Genomic DNA, 24,622 nt, shown 5'->3' with positions numbered 1-24,622 from the left:
TATATTCCTCAGGTTTAGATAAAATGAAAGAATTCATACCAGAATCAGTGAGAGAGCCAAGTTGAGCCAAAGCAGTTGTTATTGACCAAGATCACTTGATCTTTTGGTTGCAAGTTAGAATCACTTTAAAGGGATTACTAAACTCCTTCCCATAAAAATAGAAATGAAACATAAGGAATTTACTTTTTTTATTTACATAGTACCTACTGTGTGCCAGGCACCAGCCTCAGCATCTTCTAGATATTAACTCCTTTTATGGTCACGACAGCCCTCTGACGTGTATACTACTATCGCTATTATTTCCATTTTACAGATAAGGAAACTAGGGTTCGAACAGAGTAAGTGGCTTGCCAGGGCTACCCAGCTGGTTAGTGGCTGGTTAATTTGATCCCAGGCAGTTTGCCAGCTGTGTTGTCTGTCATGCTGGTGAGTGTTCTATGTCATAAATGTGTAGAACTTAATTGTGTGCTTTTTCTCACAAAGTTTTTTTTTTATGGCAGTTGATTATCCTGCCCATTACAGCTCAGCAAAACAAAAGATTATGTTACATTTTGCTAACTGTCGTATACTCCTAAACTGTGACTCAGAGTGTGAGTATGAGTCTGTAATTTGTGTTTTCAACAGCTCTAATCAAGATTTTGTGTTTCGTACTTTGGAGTGTTTATAACATGGCTGTTTATTCCAGTTTCTTGTTTTCCCTGGAGTCATGCACACCATACGTGCCTCTTGACCTTGCTCCTTGTAATTTTCAGGTGTCTTTTGCTCACTGATAACATCTTTGTCCATTTTGGAGTGGGAAAGATCTTAGCTATGTTACAGTAACTGTAGCGAAAGATAGGCTTATAGCTTATAATTTATAGTCAATATAAGCATGTACCATATATAAGTTCATATGCCGTATAGGCATATGGGTATAAGTATACAAATTCCTAAGACTTCAAGAGGATGTTCTGCATTGTAAATTGCCCTTCTTTACTAAAGACGTTATAAGAAAAACACTTCCCTCAGCATTGAAGTAACTATATGTATAAACGATGTGCAATAATTAATAGACTCTGTACGTAAGAGCTAAAGCGTCAAACCAGTATTAGTTAGTATGTAATGTTTCCTAATTGCATTATGGGTACATCGTAAATGTAAATCTGAAATAGCATTGCCTTTTTTTTTTTTTAATACTTGACCATTCTCTTAAAAATTTTGAAGTGTATGAAGAGAGAATTATTTTGCTTAAGCCCAGTTTTCACAATTATTCAAGTTGGCTTTTTTCTCCTTGAACAATGTCATGTGTGCTATCAACTTAAGATGAGGAGAGTGTAGGGGTCCTCTCCTGATCAGAGGAGGGGCCTGTTCTCATGCTATCAGCCAGGGCCAGAGTTCAGCTGGCCAGGTCCCACAGCAACTGGACAGAACAACTAGCCTGTCACAGGAGGGCAGGGCAAAGAGTACCCAAGTGGCTCTGCCTCAGCCACTCCCACCGTCTTTGTTCATGAGAACTACTCACATTCTCTCACACGTGCACGCAGATTTCTTGCTCTGCTCAGGGCGCTGAGCTGGGCCAGAAACTGGGTGCAAGAAAGACAGAGCGGCTCTGTCAGATACACAGGAAACAGCAAAGGGGCATGGCCCTGTGGCAGATCGAGGAAGGACAACTGAATAAAGGGGAGAGGGAAATGCCGAAGACAAATGTACTTAGAATCATGGAGTAGGTGAAGCCAGGCCTGACCACACCAGACACACTTTCCCAAGTGTACCATGTGCCATATAGGGGGTGACATTTCTGGTAGCGGGTTAGGTAAACTCCTTGTTAGTGCAGGCAGAGCTTCTCAAAGTTATTAAAAGTAAGGATGCCAACAAGCACATGGAAAGATGCCCGGCATCATTATCCCTCAGGGAGATGCAAATCAAAACCACAACAAGACACCACTTCATACCTACTAGGTTGGCTATAATCAAAAAAAGGAAAATAACAAGTGTTGGCAAGGATATGGAGAAATTGGAACGGTTGTACATTGCTGGTGAGAATGTAAAGTGGTGCGACTGCTATGGAAAACAGCTGGGAGGTTCCTCAGTAAGTTAAGCATAGAATTGCCATAGGACCCAACAGTTCCACTGCTGATTATATTCCTAGAAGATCTGAAAACAAATGTTGAAACAAAAACTTGCACAAAATGTTCATAGCCAAAATGTGGAAGCAACCCAAGTGTTCCTCAGTGGATGCATAGATAAACCAAATGTGGTCTGCAGTGGATTGTTCAGCCGTAACAAGGAATGAAGTATTGACACATGCTACAACATGGATGAGCCTTGAAGACATCATGTGAAGTGAAAGAAGCCAGACAAAATTCCACATACTGTATGATTCCATTTATATGAAATGTCCTGAGTAGGTAAAGGCATAGAGACAGAAAGCAGAGAGAGAGAGAGAGGGTAGACGGCAGCTGATTAACGGTGTGGGGTTTCCTTTCTAGGTGATGAAAACGTCTTGGAGCTAGGTGGTGGTGGGGGTTGCACAACATTGCGAATGTACTCAATGCCAGCAATGGTGCATCTTATGTGTATTCTACTGTAATTTTTAAAATTAATAAACTAAGGATGCTACTTCTGAAAAGTTCATAATATAGGGTGTCCTAATTAATTCATAAGGAGCCCTGGTGGCACAGTGGTTCAGCATTTGGCTGCTAACCAAAAAGTGGTTGGTTCAAACCCACCAGCAGCTCTGTGAGAGAAAAGACCTGGCGATCTGCTTCCATATTACAGCTGGGAAAGCCTATGAGGCAGTCCTATAGGGTCGCTTGCGTCAGAATTGACTCGACAGCACAATTGATTCATACTTAAAACAACAGAATAGACGTTGTGATTGAAGATGCCAGCTGTGCGCACCCTACTTTGAAACCTGTAGGCATTAATGGAAATGCAGAACTGAGGAGTCTTAATTCTCACAACAGCCCTCTGAAGTGGGAGGTACTAGTCCCCTTTTATGGACAAGCAAATGGAAACTTAGATTAACTTGTCCAACTTCACACAGCTAGTAAGGAGTGAAGCTGGGGATTAAATTCAAATTTGTGGATTCCGTGGATAGTGGAAGATTTATCACAAAGCTCATGTTGCTTAAGCTTTAGAGCCTCTCAGGTTCACCAACCCCTTGTAGAACCCTGTACTTAATTTTGTAGTTTGTATTCAACTATGAGTTGGAACAGACCCCATGGCACCTAACAACAATTCTTTTCCTTAAAGAAGAGGACCACAAAAGCTGGATTTGCCCTTACTTTTGAAGGGAACAAATCACGAAAGTAGGGTAGTCTTTAAAAACTGGACGAGTGGGCATGCAGAGGAAAGATCTAGACGTCCTGTGTGTGGTTCCTTAGATCCAGTGGAAGGAAGAGACAGGAAGCCAGGTTTTTCCATATAAAAAATGGCCCTCAGTCAAGGCCTTCTGTGAAACCTGGAAAGGAGCTGTGAGCAGCTGGTCTTGTGATAATGCTTCCAGAAGGATTCTGAGAGTTGGGGAGGTGTCCCAATGATCCATCAGCCATCAGTGTCTGCTGTAGGGAGGGATCGGAGGTGGGGTGTCAGCAGTTACAGCAAGCATGCCATCCCTGGCTCAGTGATCCAGTTTTGGTGAGGCAGGCATGTGAGAGGTAGATACATAGAGCCAAAGATGAGCTTAGAAATCTCTGTTGATCACTAGTTGGGTGTATCTTCCACTCTCACCCCTAGGAATCAGATTTCTCTGGGCTTTCTCAAAGCCATGGCTATCCTTTACAGCATTAATAAGACCTTGTCCCCACCTTCAAGATACCTACACATGTTGTTGTTGTTAGGTGCCATCATAATGACCCTGTGCACAACAGAATGAAACACTACCTAGTCCTGCACCATCCTTAAAGTCGTTGCTATGTTTGAGCCCATTGTTGCAGCCACTGTGTCAGTCCATCTCATTGAGGGTCTTCCTCTTTTTCTCTGACCCTCTACCTTACCAAGTGTGATGTCCTTCTCCAGGGACTGGTCCCTCCTGACAACACGTCCAAAGTATGTGAGACAAGGTTTAGCCATCCTCTCTTCTAAATACATACATACATAATTTTAATACAGGGCTTCTGATTACAAGAGTTAAAAGGTATAAAAACTATGGGGTTTCTTGGGAAGAGGTGATCCTACCAGTGGGGGAGGAGGCAGTAGAGGGACACTGAGGGCTGGGGATCTGTAACATCCAGATGTGCAGCATTGGAGGGGAAGCAGTGGTGTTGCCCGGTAGACGGAGGAGAATGGAGGAGTGCAGGGGGATATTTCCGTTTACCTGGGATTTAGGGTTCATGGAGATGATCACAGGAGATTATGGGTAAAAAGAAAAATAGGAACCTTGTTATTTTGAGGGAGCCCTGGTGGTGCAGTGATTAAGACCTACGTCTGCTAACCAAAAGGTCGGCAGTTCAGATCTACCAGGCTCCTTGAAAACCTTACGGAGCAGTTCTACTCTGTCCTATAGGGCTGCTACGAGTTGGGCTTAACTTGACGGCAAGGGGTTTGGTTTTTGTTTATTTTGAGTGCTGGGCTAAAAGTTGCGTGTTTGCACGTCTCGTTTCAAATTATAGTAAGAATATTACTAGGACTAAAAGGTTTTGAGTTTTTAAAAACCTCACTCATATCTTAGGAGCATGGGTTCAAAGGTAAAATAAAAATTACTAGGTGACTAAAGTGGTAAATTAAATGGCAAGCTCTAAGAGCCGGACTTGAGTGCAGAGTAAGCCCGTTCCTGTAATTCTTGAGCCCGGTGACGCTGACACTTACTACTCAGGTAGTTATAACTAAAGCTGTGGTTGATAGTAGTTTCCATTTTTGTAGACACTTGTGACATACTAAGGTCTCTTACTTCTCTGTTAATATGTATGATTAAATAGTTTTATCCCACTTCTACTCTCTCCTCAATCCTGCCCAATTTCACATTTCATATAAATGTTTTAAAATAATAACTTGAGTCTTCCAGGGAGTTTAGAACTATGCTTGCCTATTATAAAAAAAAAAATGTGTATTAAAGTATACTTTAGGTTTTTTAGAATTTATACCTTTACTGAAAAACAAACTTAATAAACATCAAATGCAGTTTCTATCTTTATTATTTTAAAATATCTTTTTACGTAATTAAAATCTGTGGTTATAAACTGTGCACTGCTGTTTGAAAATTTTATTTTTCCCCATTTGGGTTATTTCCTTGGGGTATGTTCCCCCCAAAATGGGATGATTCAGACATATTAAATATGTATTTCCAGATTGCTCTCTGGAGGCGAACTGCTTGTACTCTATTAAGGGAGCCATTTCCCCACAGCTTTGTTAGCATTAGGTTTTAACACTTCTGTTTATTTTTGCACGGTTAATGAGCTTTAAGTTGTTTACTTAGCATTAATGATGTCACCCTAATGCAGAATTAGGTGATGATAAAACAGCACTCCTATAAAGTGAGCTAATGGACGTGAATGTAAATTCCTACAGTATGTCAGCCTGAGAATGGAGGGCTTACGCTGCCTTCAGTGACAGCCAGTGCCGTGTGTGCCTCCTCCTTGGAGCTGTTTGTCTGCTTCTCTTAGGATCCTCAGTCCTGGCACGGCGTTCATTGCTTCCTCCACATGTTCTTCACACCCTAAGTCCTGGCACGGCGTTCATTGCTTCCTCTGCTCGCTCTTCACAGATACTTACTGTGAGTGTGCTAAGTGCAGGGACTCAGGTGTTGGGCCGTGCCGTGGGCCCTTCCCTCATGGAAGACCAGATGTTAAACAGGAAATTTCAGGACTGGGGAGGATCAGTCAGCAAGGGAACTTTATCTAGTGATGGAGGCCAAAGAGAGCCTTTCCAAGTTGCTGGAGTCGCAGGATATATACAAAAGCTAGTGATGGTCGCAGGCTGAGGAGACCTGGAGCAAGGAAATAAAGTCCAGTATGGCTGCAGCTTGGTTGCAGAATGGGGTGCAGGTGCGCAGGGGTCATGGACATGAGGCTGGAGGGCTCACAACCCAGGTTAAGGATTTCCCATTTATCTCAAGGACAAGAGGACACAATATTAAAGGGTTTAAGTTGGGAGGATTGTCATCAGAGCTGTTTTCTGGCAGGTCGGTTACACTGACTAGTCTGAGAGCTGGGTACTGCGGAAGCCAATTTGGAATTTGTTCCAGTGTGTGAGGCAGGAGGTAGCTTGAAATGGGATGGAAAGAATCAAGCAGACAATTGGAATAGAGTCCGCAGGACTTACTGACTTGGTTCTAAAGGGTGAAAAGTGGCCGGGGAAAGGGTGCGATGAAAATGAAGGATGACACTCAGGTTCTGCCTTGAGCAGCCAGAAGGATGGTGATGCTGTTTACTAAGGTGAGGACGAGGCTAGGGTGGGAAATCAGAGTCCAGCGTTAGACTTGCTGTTTCTGCCTGGGCACATCAGGGTGGCTGGACTCATGGTGACTTCAGAGGAGGACTGGCAGCAGGCCGGGCACCTAGATGGGGAGCAGAGGCCCTGAGAGGAGTGGCAGGCAGAGTCCACTGGGGTGACTGTCTGGGCAGCTTGACACTGGGGGGAGAAGGAGGGGGGGCTAGGAGAAGTATTTAAGATGGAGAGCTATTAGAAAGTTTAGTTACTGATGGAGAGGATTAGGTAGAGATGGAGAAGAGACAGCAATGAATGGAGTAAGGTCCCTGGGAAGTGGGAGTGGATCTCAGCCCAGAGAGCACCATTACCGCAGCCTGTGTGTTTCGACTTCTAAATCAGAGGATTCCTGGAAAGCGTCTGGGGTCTCTTTCTTGGAGTATTAGTTCCTCTTGGGAAGGTAGGCTTTGTGGTCTCATGGGCACACCATGCTTTCTCTTGCTTCTTGTCTTTGGTTGTGCCCACCCCTCTCCTAAGCCCCTTGGCTTAGATGTCTCCTCCTCCAGGAAACCTTCTCTGCCTCCTTACACTGAATGAGGTTGGCTCTTCCTTTGTGTCTTGCCCGCCTCATGGCACCACCAATGTTGAGATGAGGGAGGTTGGGTCTCCTGGTCTACCTGCCCACGGGAGTGTTGCTTGTCCCCATGGGGGCTCATCTGTTCCTGTGCTGCCAGGGCCCTGGCTCTTCCGACGCCCAGTCAGTGGGTGCAGATGAATCAGCCGATGCTTTTTAATACACAAGTCACGGACTCTGCTACCCTCTTTCCTTTTTTCTTAAAGTATAATCAAGATGGCCATTAAACCACGTATCTATGAAGCAAATCGAGTCATTTCCTCACTTAAATGCCTTGAAAGTATCAGAAGGTTCCTGTTATGTTGTTAGAATAATGAGACGTTACCGTATGTGAAATGTTTTATAAACTGTGACTACCATTCCAGACGGTACCCTCGTTGCTGCTGTCGTAGCAAGCCTCTCTATACTTCGTGCCCTTCACTCATTCCAAAAATAGATACAGGACAAAGTGTTTCTCACTCTGGTAAAGACCATCTTAATAGTGCTTTTTAGCGTTTAAGCTGGAAAGAAAAGAGATGGTCCAGCTGTCTCTCTGGGCCTCTATCATCATCTCCACCTCTCTGTCTGCCCTTCCACCTTTCATGGGGCTTGGAGGTTACACGCGAAACCCTCTTTTTAAAGCACTCAAACCAGCCATGACTTCCTCAAGCTGGATCTCCTTTCGTATCGTTCTCTTCAATCTAATACCTTTTGCAAACAGTCCTACAAATTCATAATCTTCCTGTGGGAAAAATTAGCCCTGCACTGGCCAGCTCTGTGCCTGGGGCAAGCTTCTTGTCTTCTGAGCCTCCCCGCATTCATCTGTGGCAGGGAAATGTAAACACCCAAGGAGAAGACAGAAGTGGAGCAGCTAGCACTCTGTGGTTCTCAGTGATTAATAGTTTCCGCCTCCGGAATCCGCGGGGCGCGAGTGTTAAATATCAGTGTTGTTGGGCAAGTGAAACAGGGCTGAACCTGTTCACAGGGATATGGAATGAGTTTGGACTCTGACAAAACTACACATTCACACAGTGAACTCTTGATCATATATCCAGTGGCTGACCTGACATTTCCACTTGGTGATCTAGTGGGCATCCCAAACTTAATACCTCTAAGGTGAATCCTGACTCCCCTAGCTACCAAACACCCCACCTACCCATATTTCACACCCATCAACAAATTCCATCGTCTCTCCCTTCAGTCCCAATCCAAACCATCTTTCTTCCTTTCCTGCACTGTCTCCCTGTTCACACCCTTCCATAGTCCGTTCTTCACACAGAAGCCAGGAAGATCTCTTTAAAATGTAGTCACATCCCATCACTCCTTTGTTCAAAACCTTCGGAAACTCCCCAGCCCCAACACAGATTAAAAGGCAGAGTCCTCACCATGACCCACAGGGCCCTGCATGACCTGGCCCCACCCTCACGCCTGCTCTACCTCCAGGCCTCATCTCCCGCTCTGCTCATCCTCAGCTACATGCAACCAGAAGGGCTTCCCACGTTGTGACCCAAACTCAGGCCTCAGGGCCACTGCACTTGGTGGTCTCCCTGGACATCTACCTCAGTGAGCTCCTCCCCTCCTGTTTGGCCCTGGTCGCCTGACTTCAACCAGCCCAACTCCATCCCTTTCCCCATCGCCAATAGCCCCTTTAGTGCTTGTGTGACCTTGGGGAAATACCAAACATCTCAAAGCCTCAATTCCCTCCTCTGTAAAATGGGCATAAGTACAGTAAATGAGACCATCTTTGAAAGCAGTTGGCACAGTGCTTGGCCCAAAGTAAGGGAATACCTGTGAGCCATCACGTGACTTTTTAGTAGTCTAGAGTTGTATTCTCGTGTGTCATCTTTCCCCTCTAAGGTAGAAGAAGGTAGGCGGTGCATTTGATCTAAGAAAAACAAAAACCAGTTGCCCTTGAGCTGATTCTGACTCATGGTGGCCCCACATGTGTCGAGTAGAACTGTACTCCATAGGGTTTTCAGCAACTGATTTTTTGGAACTAGATGGCCAGGCACTTCTCCTGAGGTGCCCGTGGATGGACTCGAACTGCTGAGTTCGTTAAACTCTTTGTACCACCCAGGGACCTAGGAACACAGAACTTACTCTGTTTGACTGTATTCTGCACTTGAGTTGTCAGTATGGAGGAAGGGTTTTATTGTTGTTGTTAGTTGCCGTTGAGTCGGTTCTGATCCGTGGCAACCCCACGTGTGCAGTGTAGAACTGCTCCATAGGGTTTTCAAGGCTGTGACCTTCCAGAAACAGATCGCCAGACCTGTCTTCTGAGCTGCCTTGGGGTGGGTTCGAACTGCCTACCTTCTAGCTAATAGTCGAGTGAGTAATGGTTTGTGTCACACAGTCACCAGAATAAGTATTAGATACAGTAAAATAGATTCTAGGTTTTGTGGCATGGCCCTTCAATTCACAGTTAGGGGGCCCAGTCAGTATCTCTGTGAGGCCTGGCTTTAGAGCTGAGGAATAAATGGCATACCCTCTGAAAGCTGGGAGTAGTAGCCCTGTTCTATGTTTTTAAGCTGTTTGACTTAGACGTGGTTGCTTTAAAACAAAACCAAACAACAAAAAGCCTTAATTCTTTTTGGAAAAAAAAAGTCTTTACTTGAATTTTTAAGGGGTTGTGCTGAGTAAAAACCTCATCTTTGCGTTTTGAGATCCTCTTTTAATATACTTTAAAAACGACAAAAGATTTCAGATTTATCTCTTTTTAAGCCTTAAAGGAGCATGCCTACAGTTAATTATCACAGGGGAAAATCAGTTGTCGGCGTCATTCATTATTGATGTACACCTGTTTTCACTTTTGTTAGCATCAAAATAGTTTAGTTTTAGCCTTAATCTGCTAATTGGTGAAAAAGCAAGATTAATATTTAATGTTAACTTAGCTCATAACTTTCAGAAAACTCTCAATCTTTTGTTTAATGTTGTGTTGTACATTTGGATATAAAAAAACCTCTTGTAATCTGTATATATGGATGCAGTATTAATAATTTCTTTGTGATATATAATTGGTACACTTCAATAAATGTTTTTCATTTAGTTAAGAACAGTACATTAAAATCCAAGTTGAGGGATGTTTTTTTGTTGTTGTAAGTACTGTGTTTGTTTAGCCGAACAGTACTTGTGCACACCAGGTAAGCTAGATTACCTTAGTTGGTAATCAAAAGTGAAGTAGGAAATAAACATTTTCATTTCTTTCCTGAATCAATTTATCAATCCTAATAACGGAATTAAGGTGGTGTTATAGTGGTTAAATAACACCTGCTAACCGTAACTGTAAGGTTGGTTCAAACCCACCAGCCACTCCTTTGGAGAAAGACCTGGCGATCTGCTTCCTTAATGTTACCTGTTGCAGTCGAGTTGATTCTGACTCATAGCAACCCTATGTTGTTGTTGTTTTCCGTTGAGTGGATTCCAACTCATAGCGACCCTATAGGACATAGTAAAACTGCCCCATAGTGTTTCCAAGGCTGTAATCTTTACAGAAGCAGACTGCCACATCTTAGAAACCCTGTAGGGCAGTTCTGCTCAGTCCTGTAGGGTCACTATGAGTTGAAATTGACTTGACGGCAATGGGTTTGGTTTTTTAATAATGGAATTACGTTATCATCTACTCCCTGAATCTCCTCACTCCTTGACATAGCACTTGGTTCTACTTTTCAGAAAAGACATCTCAACTAGATACTGAAAGACTACATCGTTGCTATTCTCAGTTCATGTTTGCTGTGTACCTTGCTGAGAAGATGATGTTAAAAATATCTAGAATGTTTTCTAATAGCAGTTCTTGAGATTTAAGCCCTGTTGAAAGGATAATAGTAATGTTTTTTTTTAAGCACTTCTTACAGATATGTTTAGAATTAGTTTGAAAAAAAAATTGAAATAAGTCAGCAGCTAGAGAGAGCAACATAAAACTTTTTTTTTTTTTTTTAAGAAAGAGGATGCAAGAGAAAAGTGGGGTGTAGAACTCAAATTCACATAAAAAGACCAGACTTATTGGTCAAAATTGAAGGAACCCCGGACTCTCTGTTAGCCCAGAACTGAAACCATCCCCAAAGCCAATTCTTAAAACAAAGATTAGACATAAAACGATACTCATGAAGAGAGTTCAAGTAGATACACGAGACTAAATGGGCAGCTCCTGTCCGGAGGCGAGATGAGAAGGTAGAAAGGGACAGGAGCTGGCTGAATGGACACGGGAAGTCCGGGGTGGAAAGGAGGAGTCCACAGTCACATTATAGACAGCAGCTAGGGTCACATAACAATGTGTGTATAAATTTTTATATGAGCAACTAACTTCAGCTGTAAACTTTCACTTAAAGCACAATAAAATAAGAGGAGGACTTGTAAGGTTTGAGAGAAGAATAAGTAAAACCCGATAAACCTGTGAACTTTCCATATACCTGACATGCTGAATTAACCCTAAAACTCCCAAAATAAGTGGGCCATGACAACTTCCTGCTTTCCCCGCCATCACTCCCTTTCTTTCCCACCTTTTACCAGAGATAAGGAAGCTCGAAGGAATCTAACGTGGAATGTTCAATGTGTGTCTTGATCATGGCCCATCTCGCTTGTTGGGACATTTAATCCTCACAGCTTGGGTTGCCAAGTGTCTGGCACTGAACCCAAATAGTCTGTTCTTGTAGCTCCTTGCTTGGTGAAGTGAAAATTTTGTAAACAAAAGTGTCTTTTTTTTTTTTTTAATTATTGTTCATGGCCTGGAATCCTCTGATCCGGGGCCTCAGGGTTGCTAAACCTTGGTGATAGAGTCTACAGCTGCCAGGAGTTGGCTCCAGGTGGTTAAGGATGGAGACACAGCTGATGGCTCACCCTGCCCAAGAGGGCTCCCACTGCCCAAGAGGGCTCACCCTGCCCAAGAAGGCCAGTTCTGTCCGAGAGGGCTCCCTCGGCCTGAAAGGGCTCACCCTGCCCAAGAAGGCCAGCTCTGTCCGAGAGGGCTCCCTTGGCTTGAAAGGGCTCACCCTGCCCAAGAAGGCCAGCTCTGTCCGAGAGGGCTCCCTCGGCCTGAAAGGGCTCACCCTGCCCAAGAAGGCCAGCTCTGTCCGAGAGGGCTCCCTCGGCCTGAAAGGGCTCACCCTGCCCAAGAAGGCCAGCTCTGTCCGAGAGGGCTCCCTTGGCTTGAAAGGGCTCACCCTGCCCAAGAAGGCCAGCTCTGTCCGAGAGGGCTCCCTCGGCCTGAAAGGGCTCACCCTGCCCAAGAAGGCCAGCTCTGTCCGAGAGGGCTCCCTTGGCTTGAAAGGGCTCACCCTGCCCAAGAAGGCCAGCTCTGTCCGAGAGGGCTCCCTCGGCCTGAAAGGGCTCACCCTGCCTGCCCTGCCTGAGAGGGTAAGTTCTGTCCAAGAGGGCTCATCCTGCCCAAGAGTGCCAGCTCCACCGAAGAGGGTTCCTTCTGCCTGAGAGGGCTCCCCTGCCCAAGAGGGCCCACCCTGCCGAAGGCTCTGTGCCCTGTGGTGCTGGTACCCCAAATGCAACAGAGATCTGAAGTGTTTGTTTGATTTTTCTCCTTTATTCTGTATTGGGATGGACTGTGTTGATTAATTTTAGAATGTTAAACCTGTACATTCTTAGGATAAAACACACTGATTATAATGTATTACTCTTTTTACGTACCGTTGGATTCACTATGTTAATTTTTGTAAGGGATATTCGTGTCTGAATCCATGAGGCATATTGGTCTGTAATTTTCTTTTCTTGTAATGTCCCTATCAGGGTTAAGCTGCCCTCTTTTCTGAAAGTTTGTATAAAAGTGATAATATTTTTCTCTTAAATATTTGATAGAATTCACCATGGAAGCCTTCTGAGCCTCGAGTTGTCTTTGTGGAAAGGTTCTTAATTACAAACTCTTTACTTTGTTCTTGTATTAGTTTGGCAGGTTGTATTTAAGAAATTTGTCTACTTTAAGTTAAATTTTTAGCATGAAATTGTTCGTAATATTCTCTTATTGTTATGTAGAATGGAGCTGTGGTGGTGCAGTGGTTAAGAGCTACAACTACTAACCAAAGGCCGACAGTTGGAATCCACCAAGCTGCTCCTTGGAAACCCTTTGGGGCAGTTCTGCTCTGTCCTGTAGGGTTGCTATGAGTCAGAATTGACTCGATGGCAGTGGATTGTTTGTTCTATGTAGGATTGATAATAATGTCCTCTCTTTCATTTGTGGTATTGGGAATGTTTCTTTTTCTTGGCAGTCTTGCTATGGGTTTATCAGTTTTATTAATCTTTTATCAACTTTATAGATTTTCTATTTCATTGATTTCTGCTCTTATATGTATTCCTTTTCTTATACTTGTTGAGTACCAGCAAGTCGATTCCAACTCATAGCACCCCATGTGACAGAGTAGAACTGTCCCTTAGGGTTTTCTAGGCTGTAATCTTCACAGGACCAGATCACCAGGTCTTGTCTTCTGCAGAGTCGCTGGGTGGGTTCAAACCGCCAACCTTTCAGTTAGCTGAGCACTTAACTGTTACGCCACCAGAGTTATATTGGGATCAATTTGCTCTTTTCTGACTTTTTTAAATGGAATTTTAGATGATTGATTTTAAATATTTATTTCCTACATAAGCATTTTGAACTTTATATTTCCCTCTAAACATTGTTTTAGCTGTCTTCTACAAATTTTGATATATTGTATTTTCATTATCATTTAGATTGAGATTGTTTCTTATTGCCATAAATATCCATATCCTGATATCGAAATATTTGGAGATTTTCTCACTATCATATTGTCAACGATTTCTAACTTCTGTTGTGGTCAGAGAACATTCTCTATATTCAGTCCTTTGAAATTGATGAGACTTGTTTTATGGTGTAACATATAATTTATCTTAGTGACTGCCCCATGTACACTTGAAAAGCATGTTCTCTGTAGTCATTGAGTGTAGTGTTCTATAAATTTCAATTAGATCAAGTTGGCTGATGGTGTTTAGATTTTCTATGTCTTTCCTGGGTTTTTGTCCATTCGTTCCATCAGTTACTGAGAGAAGAGTGTTAAAATCTCCAACAAAGTAGATTTTTCTCTTCTTCTGTTTAGTTCTGTCAGCTTTTGCTTTATGTATTTCAAGGCTATAAATGTCTCTCTAACAGTAACTTTAGGTTGCATCCTACATGTTTCTGTATGCTGTATTTTCATCATGATTTAGTTCAAAATACTTTCTACATTTCTGTTGTGACTTCTTCTTTGACCTGCGGGTTATTAAGAAGTCTGTTTCTTAATTTCCAACCTACAGAAATTTTCTATTTATGTTTTTGTTAATGATTTCTAGCTTTATTGTGTAGTGCTTAAAGAACATACTTGGAATGGTTTCAGTATCTATATTTCCTTGTAATTCTGTTTTGGTGTAAGTATGTTAAGACCATGTTACTAGCTGTATACACATGTAGAGCTGTGTTGTTCAGATGGATTGGACCTTTTATGCCTAATAATGCCCCCTGCCCTCTTCGTCTACTTTGACCGTGTTGTTGTTTGTTTAATATCAATATACCTACATCAGTTTTCTTTTGGTTACTCTTGGCTCTATATCTTTTTTCATTCTTTTACTCTTAACCTTTCTGTTTTTTTTATTGTGCCCTAGATGAAGGCTTACAGAGCAAATTAGTTTCTCAATGAACAATTAATAGACATTCTTTGTGACATTCGTTGCCAACCCACGACATCAACACTCTCCCCTTCTTGACCTTGGCTCCCCATTACCAGCTTTCTTGTCCCCGCCTGCCTCCTTGTCCCTGCTTCTGGGCTGGTATACCCATTTATTCTCATTTTGTTTTATGGGCCTGTCTCATCTTTGACTGGAGAGTGAATCTCAGGAATGACTTCAGTACTGAGTTAAAAGGGTGTCCGGGGTCTGTATCTTTAAGTTGTGACTCTTATATGAGGAATATAGTTGGTTTTTTAATTCTAACAGTCTTCATCTTTTAATTGAAGTATGTAGTCAATTTATATTCAGTGTAATTATTTTTTGCTTTCTATTGCCTCTTCCTTTATTTCTTCTCTCGTCCTTTTTGGTTGTTTTTTCCCTCTGTATTAGCTTGATAGTTAGGTGCGCTTTATTCTTTCAGTGGCTCTCCTAGAGATTTTAACATGCATTCTTATCATAGTCTGTTACTTGGCACTTTTAGCTTCATTTCCGACAACGGAAGACCTTTAGAACACTGTATAATACCGTTGTATAACTTCTGTTTGTCCCACTTGTTTTCATAAGATGGGATAAATTACGGCCAATGGTAGAATAATTATTCTTTCTATGCAAAATATTAGTTAGAACTGTAGTACTATAGTGGGTTAAGTCGGAAGCTAGACTCTTGAAGGAATATTTAGTAAGTGCATTGTTACATTATTTCCTCATATAGTACTGATGCTGAGTAGAGGAGAGTGCCTCTGACGACCTCCAGGGACTGTGGGTGGACAACCATGGAGAGCCGTGTTTAGAGGCTGGCAAAGCCTTTCAAATTTGGTCACATGTTCGTGGTTTACTCATGTGCCTCTGCACTAATTCAGTGTTGGTGGCACTAACATTTAGCATCCATACTTGCGTACGTCCCATCTGTGTGTGGTTTGCTACTACTTCCATCATATTTTCTCATCCCATTTGGTATTTGGAAAATTGTCAGAAAAAATTATATCCTTTTCCCAGTGACGTTTTCGTTGGTTCTCTTTAAGCCATGTGGTATAATTTTAGGCCAGCAGCAGGTCACTGTCTGATTCCACCTGTGGTAACAAGTACAAAGCAGCATGTGACTCAGCCGTTGGTCTGTGCTCGCTGGAAATAATGTGTATCTGCATATCAAATATAAATGAAGAATCTTGTGCCTACGTATTCGGCACATGTTCTGGGCCGCTCGGGAACGTTAGTAACCTCTGTGTGGTTCTTCTAATAAATTTATACCGTAAGTTGAAGAATCATCTAGTAGAAAGTGTATCAATAGTCCAGTGACTAATCTGTATTTCAGACCAAAGCTTTCTATGTGTCCATACCAGTAATACTCTTGATTTTTGTTATTTAATATTTTAAGTCCTTACTTTTGGCTAAATGCATCCCTTTATCTAATATTTTCATACATACTGGACATACTTGTTCCTATCCCCTAGATTTAGGGTGATACCACTATCGGCTATGATTTGTAGGAATTTTAGGGGAAAACTGGTGGTAGACATTGTCTTTTAGTTACATTGAATCACGGTTTTGAAAGGTCTTATTTAGTCTAAATTCATTTAAGAATATAATTTATTCAGATTGAGTCACATTACTGTAATTACTATGAGTTTCTTCCCAGAATGTTGACTCAAAGCCTGAAAGAGAAAAAAAAATGATTGATCCAGTATATAATGTGATGTGTATTTCTGGGCTCGACAAGTCAGTTTGCGTTTGGGCATGTAATTAGATAGTTAGACCTGCTCCATTAGAATCTGGGCTGGGCTTTCTCCACGCCACATTTTTTTTTTCCCCCTAATTTTTGTCTCTTAAATGTAATTTATGAAAAAGTGGGCTACAGAACTAAAAGTAAACAAAGGTGTGTAACATTGCAAACCTAAAGTAACACTTGCTGTATTTAATATTAAACTTCTGTGGATTGAACATAAAAGCCGTTTTCATTTTCTATTTCAAGATACACTTTTGGCAGCTTGCATAATCACAGTAAAAACTTTTAAAATCTTTTTTTATGACCTAGGATTCAGTGGCTGCCGCTATGAGGTGGGCATCTAAATTCCATGAACTGTGAGGGACAAGAATAACAAGCACAAGGTCAGGTTTTCCATTCCCGACCTGCAGCATGAATGGGCTGTTTCACAGAGCCTTTTCTCTGCACCCTGAGGGAAACCACTGGAGGGAGGGACGAGGGTGACGGGGGAATTCTCTGTCTGGCCACGTGGCCTTCAAGCCAGAGCACCAGGTTCGACAGTGTTGACGTTCACAAGAGTGCTCACAGTAGCACTTAATTCTGTTTTGACAACACACTTTTCAGAGGTCCACAATATATAAGGCCGTAGAAGTAAAGTTCATGAAAGATGTCTTAGTTATCTAGCGCTGCTATAACAAATACCACAGATGGGTGGCTTTAACAAACAGAAATTTATTTTCTCATAGTTTAGGAGGCTGGAAGTCCAAATTCATGATGCCAAGTCTAGGGGAAGACTTTTTCTCTCTGTCAGCTCTGGAGGAAGGCCCTTGTGTCTTTTGAGTGTCTACCCCTAGGCTATCTTCACGTGGCTTGGCATCTCTCTTCCTCCATCTCTGCTCTGTTCACTTGTTTAATCTCCTTTATATCTCAAAAGAGATTGACTCAAAATACACCCTACACTAATCCTGCCTCATGTGTATAACAAAGAGGACCCATTCCCAAATGAGATTATAACCACAGCATAAAACCAAACCTGTTGCTGTCAGGTCAATTCCAACTCATAGTGACCCTATAAGGCAGAGTATAACTGTCCGATAGGTTTCCAAGGCTGTAGTATTTACAGAAGCAGACTTTTCTCCCACAGAGCTGCTGGTGGGCCTGAACCGCTGACTTTTCAGTTAGCGGTGCTTAACCACAGGCATTTGTTGTTGTTGTTAGGTGCCATCAAGTCGGTTCCAACTCATAGTGACCCTGTGTACAACAAAAAGAAACACTGCCCGGTCCTGTGCCATCCTCATGATTGTTGCTATGCTTTGAGCCCATTGTTGCAGCCACTGTCAACCCATCTTGTTCAGGGTCTTCCTCTTTTTCACTCACCCATTACTTTACTATGAGTTTTTTCCTACTTTACCAAGCATGATGTCCTTCTCCAGGGACTGATCCCTCCTGATAACATGTCCAAAGTGTGTGAGATGTCGTCTCGCCATCCTTGCTTATAAGGAACATTCTGGTTGTACCTCCTCCAAGACAGATTTGTTCCTTCTTTTGGCAATCCATGGTATATTCAGTATTCTTTGCCAACACAAAAATTCAAAGGTGTCAGTTCTTCAGTCTTCCTTGTTCATCGTCAAGCTTTTCCGTGCATATGAGGCGGTTGAAAACATGGTTTGTGTCAGGTGCTCCTTAGTCCTCAAGGGTAATGTCTTTGCTTTTTAACACTTAAAGACGTCTTTTGCAGCAGATTTGCCTGGTGCAATGAGTCGTTTGATTTCTTGACTGCTCGCTTCCGTGGGTGTTGATTGTGTATCTGAGTAAAATGAAATCCTTGACAACTTCCGTCTTTTCTCCATTTATCATGATGTTGCTCATTGGTCCAGTTGTGAGGATTTTTGTTTTCTTTATGTTGAGGTGCAAGCCATACTGAAGGCTGTGGTCTTTGATCTTCATTAGTAAGTGCTTCAAGTCCTCTTCACTTCCAGCAAGCAAGGTTGTGTCATCTGCATAACGCAGGTTGTTAATGAGTCTTCCTCCAAACCTGATGCCCCGTTTTTCATATAGTCCAGCTTCTCAGATTATTTGCTCAGCATACAGATTGAATAAGTATGGTGAAAGGATGCAACCCTGACACACACCTTTCCTGACTTTAAATCACGCAGTATCCCCTTGTTCTGTTCAATTTGCAACACATATTTTTGGGAGACACAATCCAATTCATAACAAAAGAGAACACACACACACACACACACACACACAAAGTGAATGCTTTGCTTTTAGCCTGAATCACTCTGAATGATTTAAGCAGTATTATTTTTAGACATTTTTTTGTAAGTAGATCCGACTTGCCAGGAATAGAGTGCTTGATACTCAGATAATTGAAGTGTTATCCCCCCTCCGTAGTTTGTTTTTCGTCTCCAGCAAGTTGTTGATGGGTTTTTAAGTATATGTGAAAGTAACTCAGATTATTTCAATATCTGAAATGGCTGATATAAAATGATATATTAAGGTAAGTACATCTCAGTCGGAAACCCTGGTGGCATAGTGGTTAAGTGCTACGGCTGCCAACCAAATGGTCAGCAGTTCGAATCCACCAGGCGCTCCTTGGAAACTCTGTGGGGCAGTTCTACGCTGTCCTGTAGGGGTCGCTATGAGTCAGAACTGACTCGACGGCACTGGGTTTGGTTTTGTTTTTTGGTATATCTCAGTCCTGTGAAGGCTTCTTTTGTGAAGATTTCTGGTTTGTTTGTGTTTTATTGAGTTTAAGAGAATTTAACTATGGGGTCAGTGAAGTCCGCATCATTAGAGATGTTGACCAGCACCCTGTAACCTGGTGTGAAACCACGAGAGCTGGACTGTCTCTGCCCTCATGCTCAGGTTCCTCCAGCAAGCTCTTCTGTCAGAGGTTCCTGGGATCACACTGTGCTCAGGGACTTGGAGTCTGTCCCCACCACCCACCATAGTTTTAGGCAGCATTGTTCATGGCAGGCTTTGGAGGTATTACTGAGGAGTGTCTGGGGCACCGTAGGGGAAGCAGGGGAGTGACGTGTCACCTTTATATTTTGGAAAGATCCCTGGCCTCCATGAGGAAGATGAGCTAGAAGAGAACAAGCCGGGAGCCAAGGAAACCCATTGAGAAGCAATGATAAGGGCCTGAGCCAGGACTGTGGTTGAGGGATGGTGATGAAGGGAAACTTAAGAGGCCAGATGGGCAGGATTTGAATGTGTTTGTGTGGATGGATGTGACTGGGGAGAATCCTTTCCCACTTGTACTGGGACAGATGGCTGGATGGACATACACTTCACCTGTCATCCCCACTTGCCTTCTCTGTTGGGCAGGAAAGAGATCCCAGAGCCTGGGAAGGGCTGGTACACATGTGCCAAAGGAAGCAGGATGAGGAAGGGGCATGGATCCACCCTCGAGGAGGCCCAAGTTGATGGCCCCACATGCACAGGAAAATGAGTCTTTCTCACTGGGTATGACTCGTAAGGGAGGTGTCGACCCTCAGGATTGCCTGACCGGCAGTGCTGATGGCTGAGATTAGAGAGCCTGGGGTAGTTGGCAGGTTCTGTTGTAGACATGTTTAGTATGAGGCACCCAGAGAACATCTAGGCTCCCTGGGTGGCACAAATGGTGAAGCGCTTGACTGCTAGCCAAAGGCTTGGTGGTCTGAACCCACCCAGAGGCTCCTTGGAAGACAGGCCTGGCGATCTGCTTCCAAAGGTCACAGCCTTGAAAACTCTGTGTAGCAATTCTACTTTGCACACGTGGAGTCGTCATGAGTGGACAGCAGCTAACAATAACAACAATGAAACATCCAGATGGATGGTTCCAGAAAAGATTGGGTTTCTGAGTCTAAAGATGAGAGGAAAGACTGGGCTGCAATTAGAGTAAGATACCTTAAAATGTTGCTGGAACAGGGCATGGTAGAGTCATTTGAATAGAGGGGACAGTAGAGGCCTTTTTCTCTTTCTCCGTGTTCTACCACCGTATTCTCCTCATCTGAGGCCTTCCAGTTCGCCAGAAGTATTCCTTCTTTTTGGCTTGTCACTGAGCTGTGGGATGATGCATCCAGCACATTTGGTTCTTGTTTGGTTTGGTTTGGTGATGGCAGTGGTGTCAAATGATTCCGTGTATCCGTCTCTCCTATCTCTTACGTATCAGACCTGTTTGAGTCCTGTGGATAAGTTGGTGGGGAGGTTGCTGCTCACGTTTCTCAGAGCAGAACGCAGAGATACAGCACACTGCCGCGTAACTGCAGCAGACATGTGCTCTGCAAGCCAAGTGGTCTTCTTATCACCACTCTTTGGAGGAAGATTCCTTTGTCTGGAACATTCTCTCCCACCGTAAGACCATACTTGTTTCAGAACTGGTGTAGTCCCAGGAGGTACAAGGCAGAGCACTGTCCCTGCTGCAGTTGCCCATAACATTAATATTTTCCAGAGCTAATACGAGAAAAAGAAAATAACCTTTAACTTTCATGCCTGACAGATCATCAGTGTATTTTGCAAATTATGGAAAAATAAATCATTTGATCCTATAGTAATTAGTTACTGTAATGACCTAAACCAGATATCTAAGATTCAAGGTGCCCTGGTTGCGCAGTGGTTAAGAACTTGGCTGCCAACTGAAAGGTCAGTGGTTCGAACCCACCAGCTAACCAGAGGAGAAAGATGTGGTAGTCTGCTTCCATAAAGATTACAGCCTTGGAAACTCTGTGGGGCAGTTCTGCTATGTCTATAGGGTCGCTATGAGTCAGAATCAACTTGACAGTGACGGATTTATATAGGATTCAGTCTAGTCCTTAAGTATATTAGAAAGCAATGTGAATTTGAAGACAAGTGTGGCATCTTTTGGTTAACAATGTTGTAGAGTGAGTTTGCTGTCAGCTTTGTCCATCTCAAACCCACCCATGTGGATGCAGTGTCCTGAGGCGTAGACACTCTGAGGGCAGCATTGTGCTGCGTCCATTCACTTTTCCTAGCCTTCATATTTTTACAGAATTATGCCATGGCTTTTCCCCTGACATGTCTGGTTTTGTTCACAGGGCATGTTCTTATAGAGATTTCAAGTACACACAAGAAACTCAATGAGAGTCTTGATGAAAATGTATGTAAATTGTTTTTATATTTACAATTTTTTTTTCTAATTTTGCTTTAAGGTTCAAATTTAGTGTGCGCTGTTTGATTTCCTTTTCTTAACAGTTCAAGAAGTTCCATAAAGAGATTATACAGGAGCTGGAGAAGAAGACAGAGCTTGATGTAAAATACATGCATGTAAGTACAGGGTTTCTCTCCTCTGCCCCCTGAGGGCCCAGCGTTCAGGGAGGTGGCACTTGCCTGCTGTCTCGGCCCTGGAACCTTCCCCCAGTGTTCATCCAACAGCAACAAACGTTGGCGGAACTTGGCGTTGAGTGGCTGCATGGTGCATAAAACTGGCAGGGTCCTTCTGCGCAGAGTGGGCTCATTTTTGCTAACACTTGGGGTCTTTGTGAAAAAGCATTGAAAAAGCATTGCAAGACATCATACTGCTTTTGCAAAGAATAATTTTCAGGAAAGACTGTAGGTGATTCAGTCTCTGTGGCAGTGTTTGTACAATTGTTGCTTTTACCAGTCAGCATGTAGGACGGCAGACATGTGAGAGAGAACGCTGCCTGGGGCTCCCAGGTCTGATTTCCGGAGACCTCTCCTGCTTGGTGTCTCTCTCGCATCACCCCAGTATCGTCCATTCTAGCATCTTCTCTAGGTCGTCTTCAGCCTGGCCCTCCAGTTCCAGTACACAGTAGTTACTTTCTTTTGCCACCCAAAGTCTCCTTTTTTCCCACCCAACTGTGACCCTTATGTAGCAGTAAGTGGAGCAAGTTACCCCAAAAGTACCCCTGGTGGGGCCCCAGAGAGCCTGCTGTCCGCACCCGCGTGTGCTCTGTGCACCTGTGGAGGGAGGCCGCAGGGCCAGGTACGATTGCTGAGGTGTGTTTGATGACACACACTTTCCACACATTATCTGATTTTTGTCCCTACAAAAACTCCTTCAGGTAGGCACTCTTATTACTCTCACGTTACATTTTGGAGGGGAAAGTGGATCTTACCGAAAGTTAGTAATTTGCTGAGATCACCCAGGTAATAACAGGTGAAGCTAGAATTCTAATCCAGGTCCGTTTGGCTCCAGACCTGTGTTCCGAAACACTCTGTCACATAGCTCCCAAAATAACCGTAAGGCATTGCACTGGTTCGTTCTATTTCTTGAAACGGTAAATCACAAAACACTGAGGAACGTGACTGAATGTTGTTTATTTATTCACCAGAGCACTTACCAACCAGCCAGTGTCCAAAAACCCTTGAGGAAAGGAGGAGTAATACAAAGGGAAGACATCGTTTTTGTCTTCAGAGAACTGCCAGTTCCATCAAGGTCCCCTCACGTAAACAGGGGGCCTGAGAACAGGCAAACGCTAAAACTGAAGGCTGGGGGAGCAGAGGTGGGGGGTGAGGCGTGTAGGGCCCCAGCCAACCACACACAGGGAGGTGTTAGCAGAAGTGCCCGCGTGGCGGTTGGTATGGTGCTGCAGTTATTTTAGGAGGATACCTCTTCACTTTCAGGCAACTCTAAAACGATACCAAACAGAACACAGAAACAAGTTAGTTTCTTTGGAGAAATCTCAAGCTGAGTTGAAGAAGATCAGAAGGAAAAGTGAAGGACGAAATGCACTCAAATATGAGCACAAAGAAATTGAGGTGAGCTTTGCAGTAATGTTTGGTTTTGTTATGTGGTCGACAGTGTGTACAGCAGAGGGGGCTGCTGACTTAGGCAGCCTGTACTTAGCCACTCACCGTGCGCTACTGTTGATTTAATAAGAGCCAACGCTGCAGAGCTTTGTGCAGTTGAGAATAATTGGTGACTTCCTAAAAGCTCTGGCGTTTTCTCTTGAGTCAGGGAGGGGAGGAGACCCTTCATCCTAAGCATGACTGTCCTCATTTTACAGATGGGGAAACAGGCTTAGGTTAAGTCATGTGGTTAGCATTTGGAACTAGGATTTGAGCTGAGAACTTTCTGGTTCCAAAGCTCGTTTTTCTTTCTGATAGAACATAATCACATCCCTGAAATACAAAGTAACATTTCGTGCAGGTTGCACAGTGGAAACCTAAAGCCTTTGGCAACTTCCCTCCACATATGAGTCAGGCATCTTAGTGAGAGTGATTTTATGTGCTCAAATTGGGTTACAGCTTTGTTTTGTCTGATGCGTGTTTACATTTCGTACGTGCTCCATCATCAAAATATACCAAGTGGAAGGACAGTGGGAGATAAATGCCAGGCTGGGCAGCTCTCTGATTCCTCGTGTCATACTTGGGTAATTATTATTTATTTTCCTAGTATGTGGAAACCGTTACTTCTCGCCAGTGTGAAATCCAGAAATTTATTGCAGATGGTTGCAAAGAAGCTCTGCTTGAGGAGAAAAGGCGCTTCTGTTTTTTGGTTGACAAACACTGCAGTTTTGCAAATCACATACACCGTTATCACTTACAGGTGGGTGTGAAGGCCAAGTGTGTTGTGTGTATTAATCATCTTAGTTCATATTTAAATGCCCTTAAAATGCTGTAACTTCCACATACGTCTCAGCATAAAGTGATGGGGCTGTTGTGCCCTGAGACGATTCTAGAGAAAGCATTTTTGGTACCTTAAATACGTGAACTTTTAGGAATGTAGATGAAACGGTTGGGTGTCTGCTGCTTACGATATTTAGTTAATTTAGTGGTGCATCCATATCTTAAATCCCTTTTGACATAATGCCTCATAATTGAAAAATGCCACTTGTTCATTTTCTCACAAGGAATCAGCTTGGTGGTGGCGGTGGCGTCAAGACGGTTCTGTATATCTATCCCTCCTATTTCTTACCTATCAGACCCGTTTGAGTCCTATGGCTAAGTTGGTGGGGAGGTTCTGAGGAGGGCTCTGGGGGTGCATCCTGACCACGGTGCCCTCCCCAGGGCCACCGTGGGCTCCGTGGGCCGTGCGTCCACTTCCTTCTGAATCGTGTTGAGATGCTACACTTCTGAGTCTGTGTATAGTGGTATCCTGGATATTGTACCCCAGGCCATGAACATCCATTCACGTGACATCAAGCACATTTGTGTCTTCCCATTTCTAAGGCGTACCAGTCTTTTTGGTGGTTCCTTGGAGAAGCAGGCCAGGGTGTGGTCACAGGGCAGCATTGCCAAGGTGTGTCAGGGCTGCAGTCAGGGGAGCCTGCCCTCCGTTCTGATTTACATCAGCACCCTGCGGCCCACTCCTAATAAACATGGTCTAAGGAAAAACA

The 24,622-nt window shown here is 43.4% G+C and overlaps 1 protein-coding gene across 1 annotated transcript in view; it reads left to right on the top strand.

Annotated features, from left to right (window-relative positions):
- The window catches only part of BAIAP2L1 (BAR/IMD domain containing adaptor protein 2 like 1), an 81,473-nt gene that overhangs the window by 36,465 nt on the left and 20,386 nt on the right, over positions 1-24,622 (top strand). Inside the window, exons 4-7 of the mRNA XM_064296031.1 lie at positions 21,359-21,420; positions 21,516-21,587; positions 22,908-23,042; positions 23,680-23,832. Of these exons, the coding sequence (XP_064152101.1) occupies positions 21,359-21,420; positions 21,516-21,587; positions 22,908-23,042; positions 23,680-23,832 (422 nt within the window). The remainder of the gene's footprint in view (positions 1-21,358; positions 21,421-21,515; positions 21,588-22,907; positions 23,043-23,679; positions 23,833-24,622) is intronic.

The sequence above is a fragment of the Loxodonta africana genome, chromosome 12 (genome assembly GCF_030014295.1).
Source record: "Loxodonta africana isolate mLoxAfr1 chromosome 12, mLoxAfr1.hap2, whole genome shotgun sequence".
Classification (NCBI taxonomy): domain Eukaryota; kingdom Metazoa; phylum Chordata; class Mammalia; order Proboscidea; family Elephantidae; genus Loxodonta; species Loxodonta africana.
Note: the sequence above shows the minus strand (reverse complement) of the source record. Positions and strands in the feature narration are given on the sequence as shown.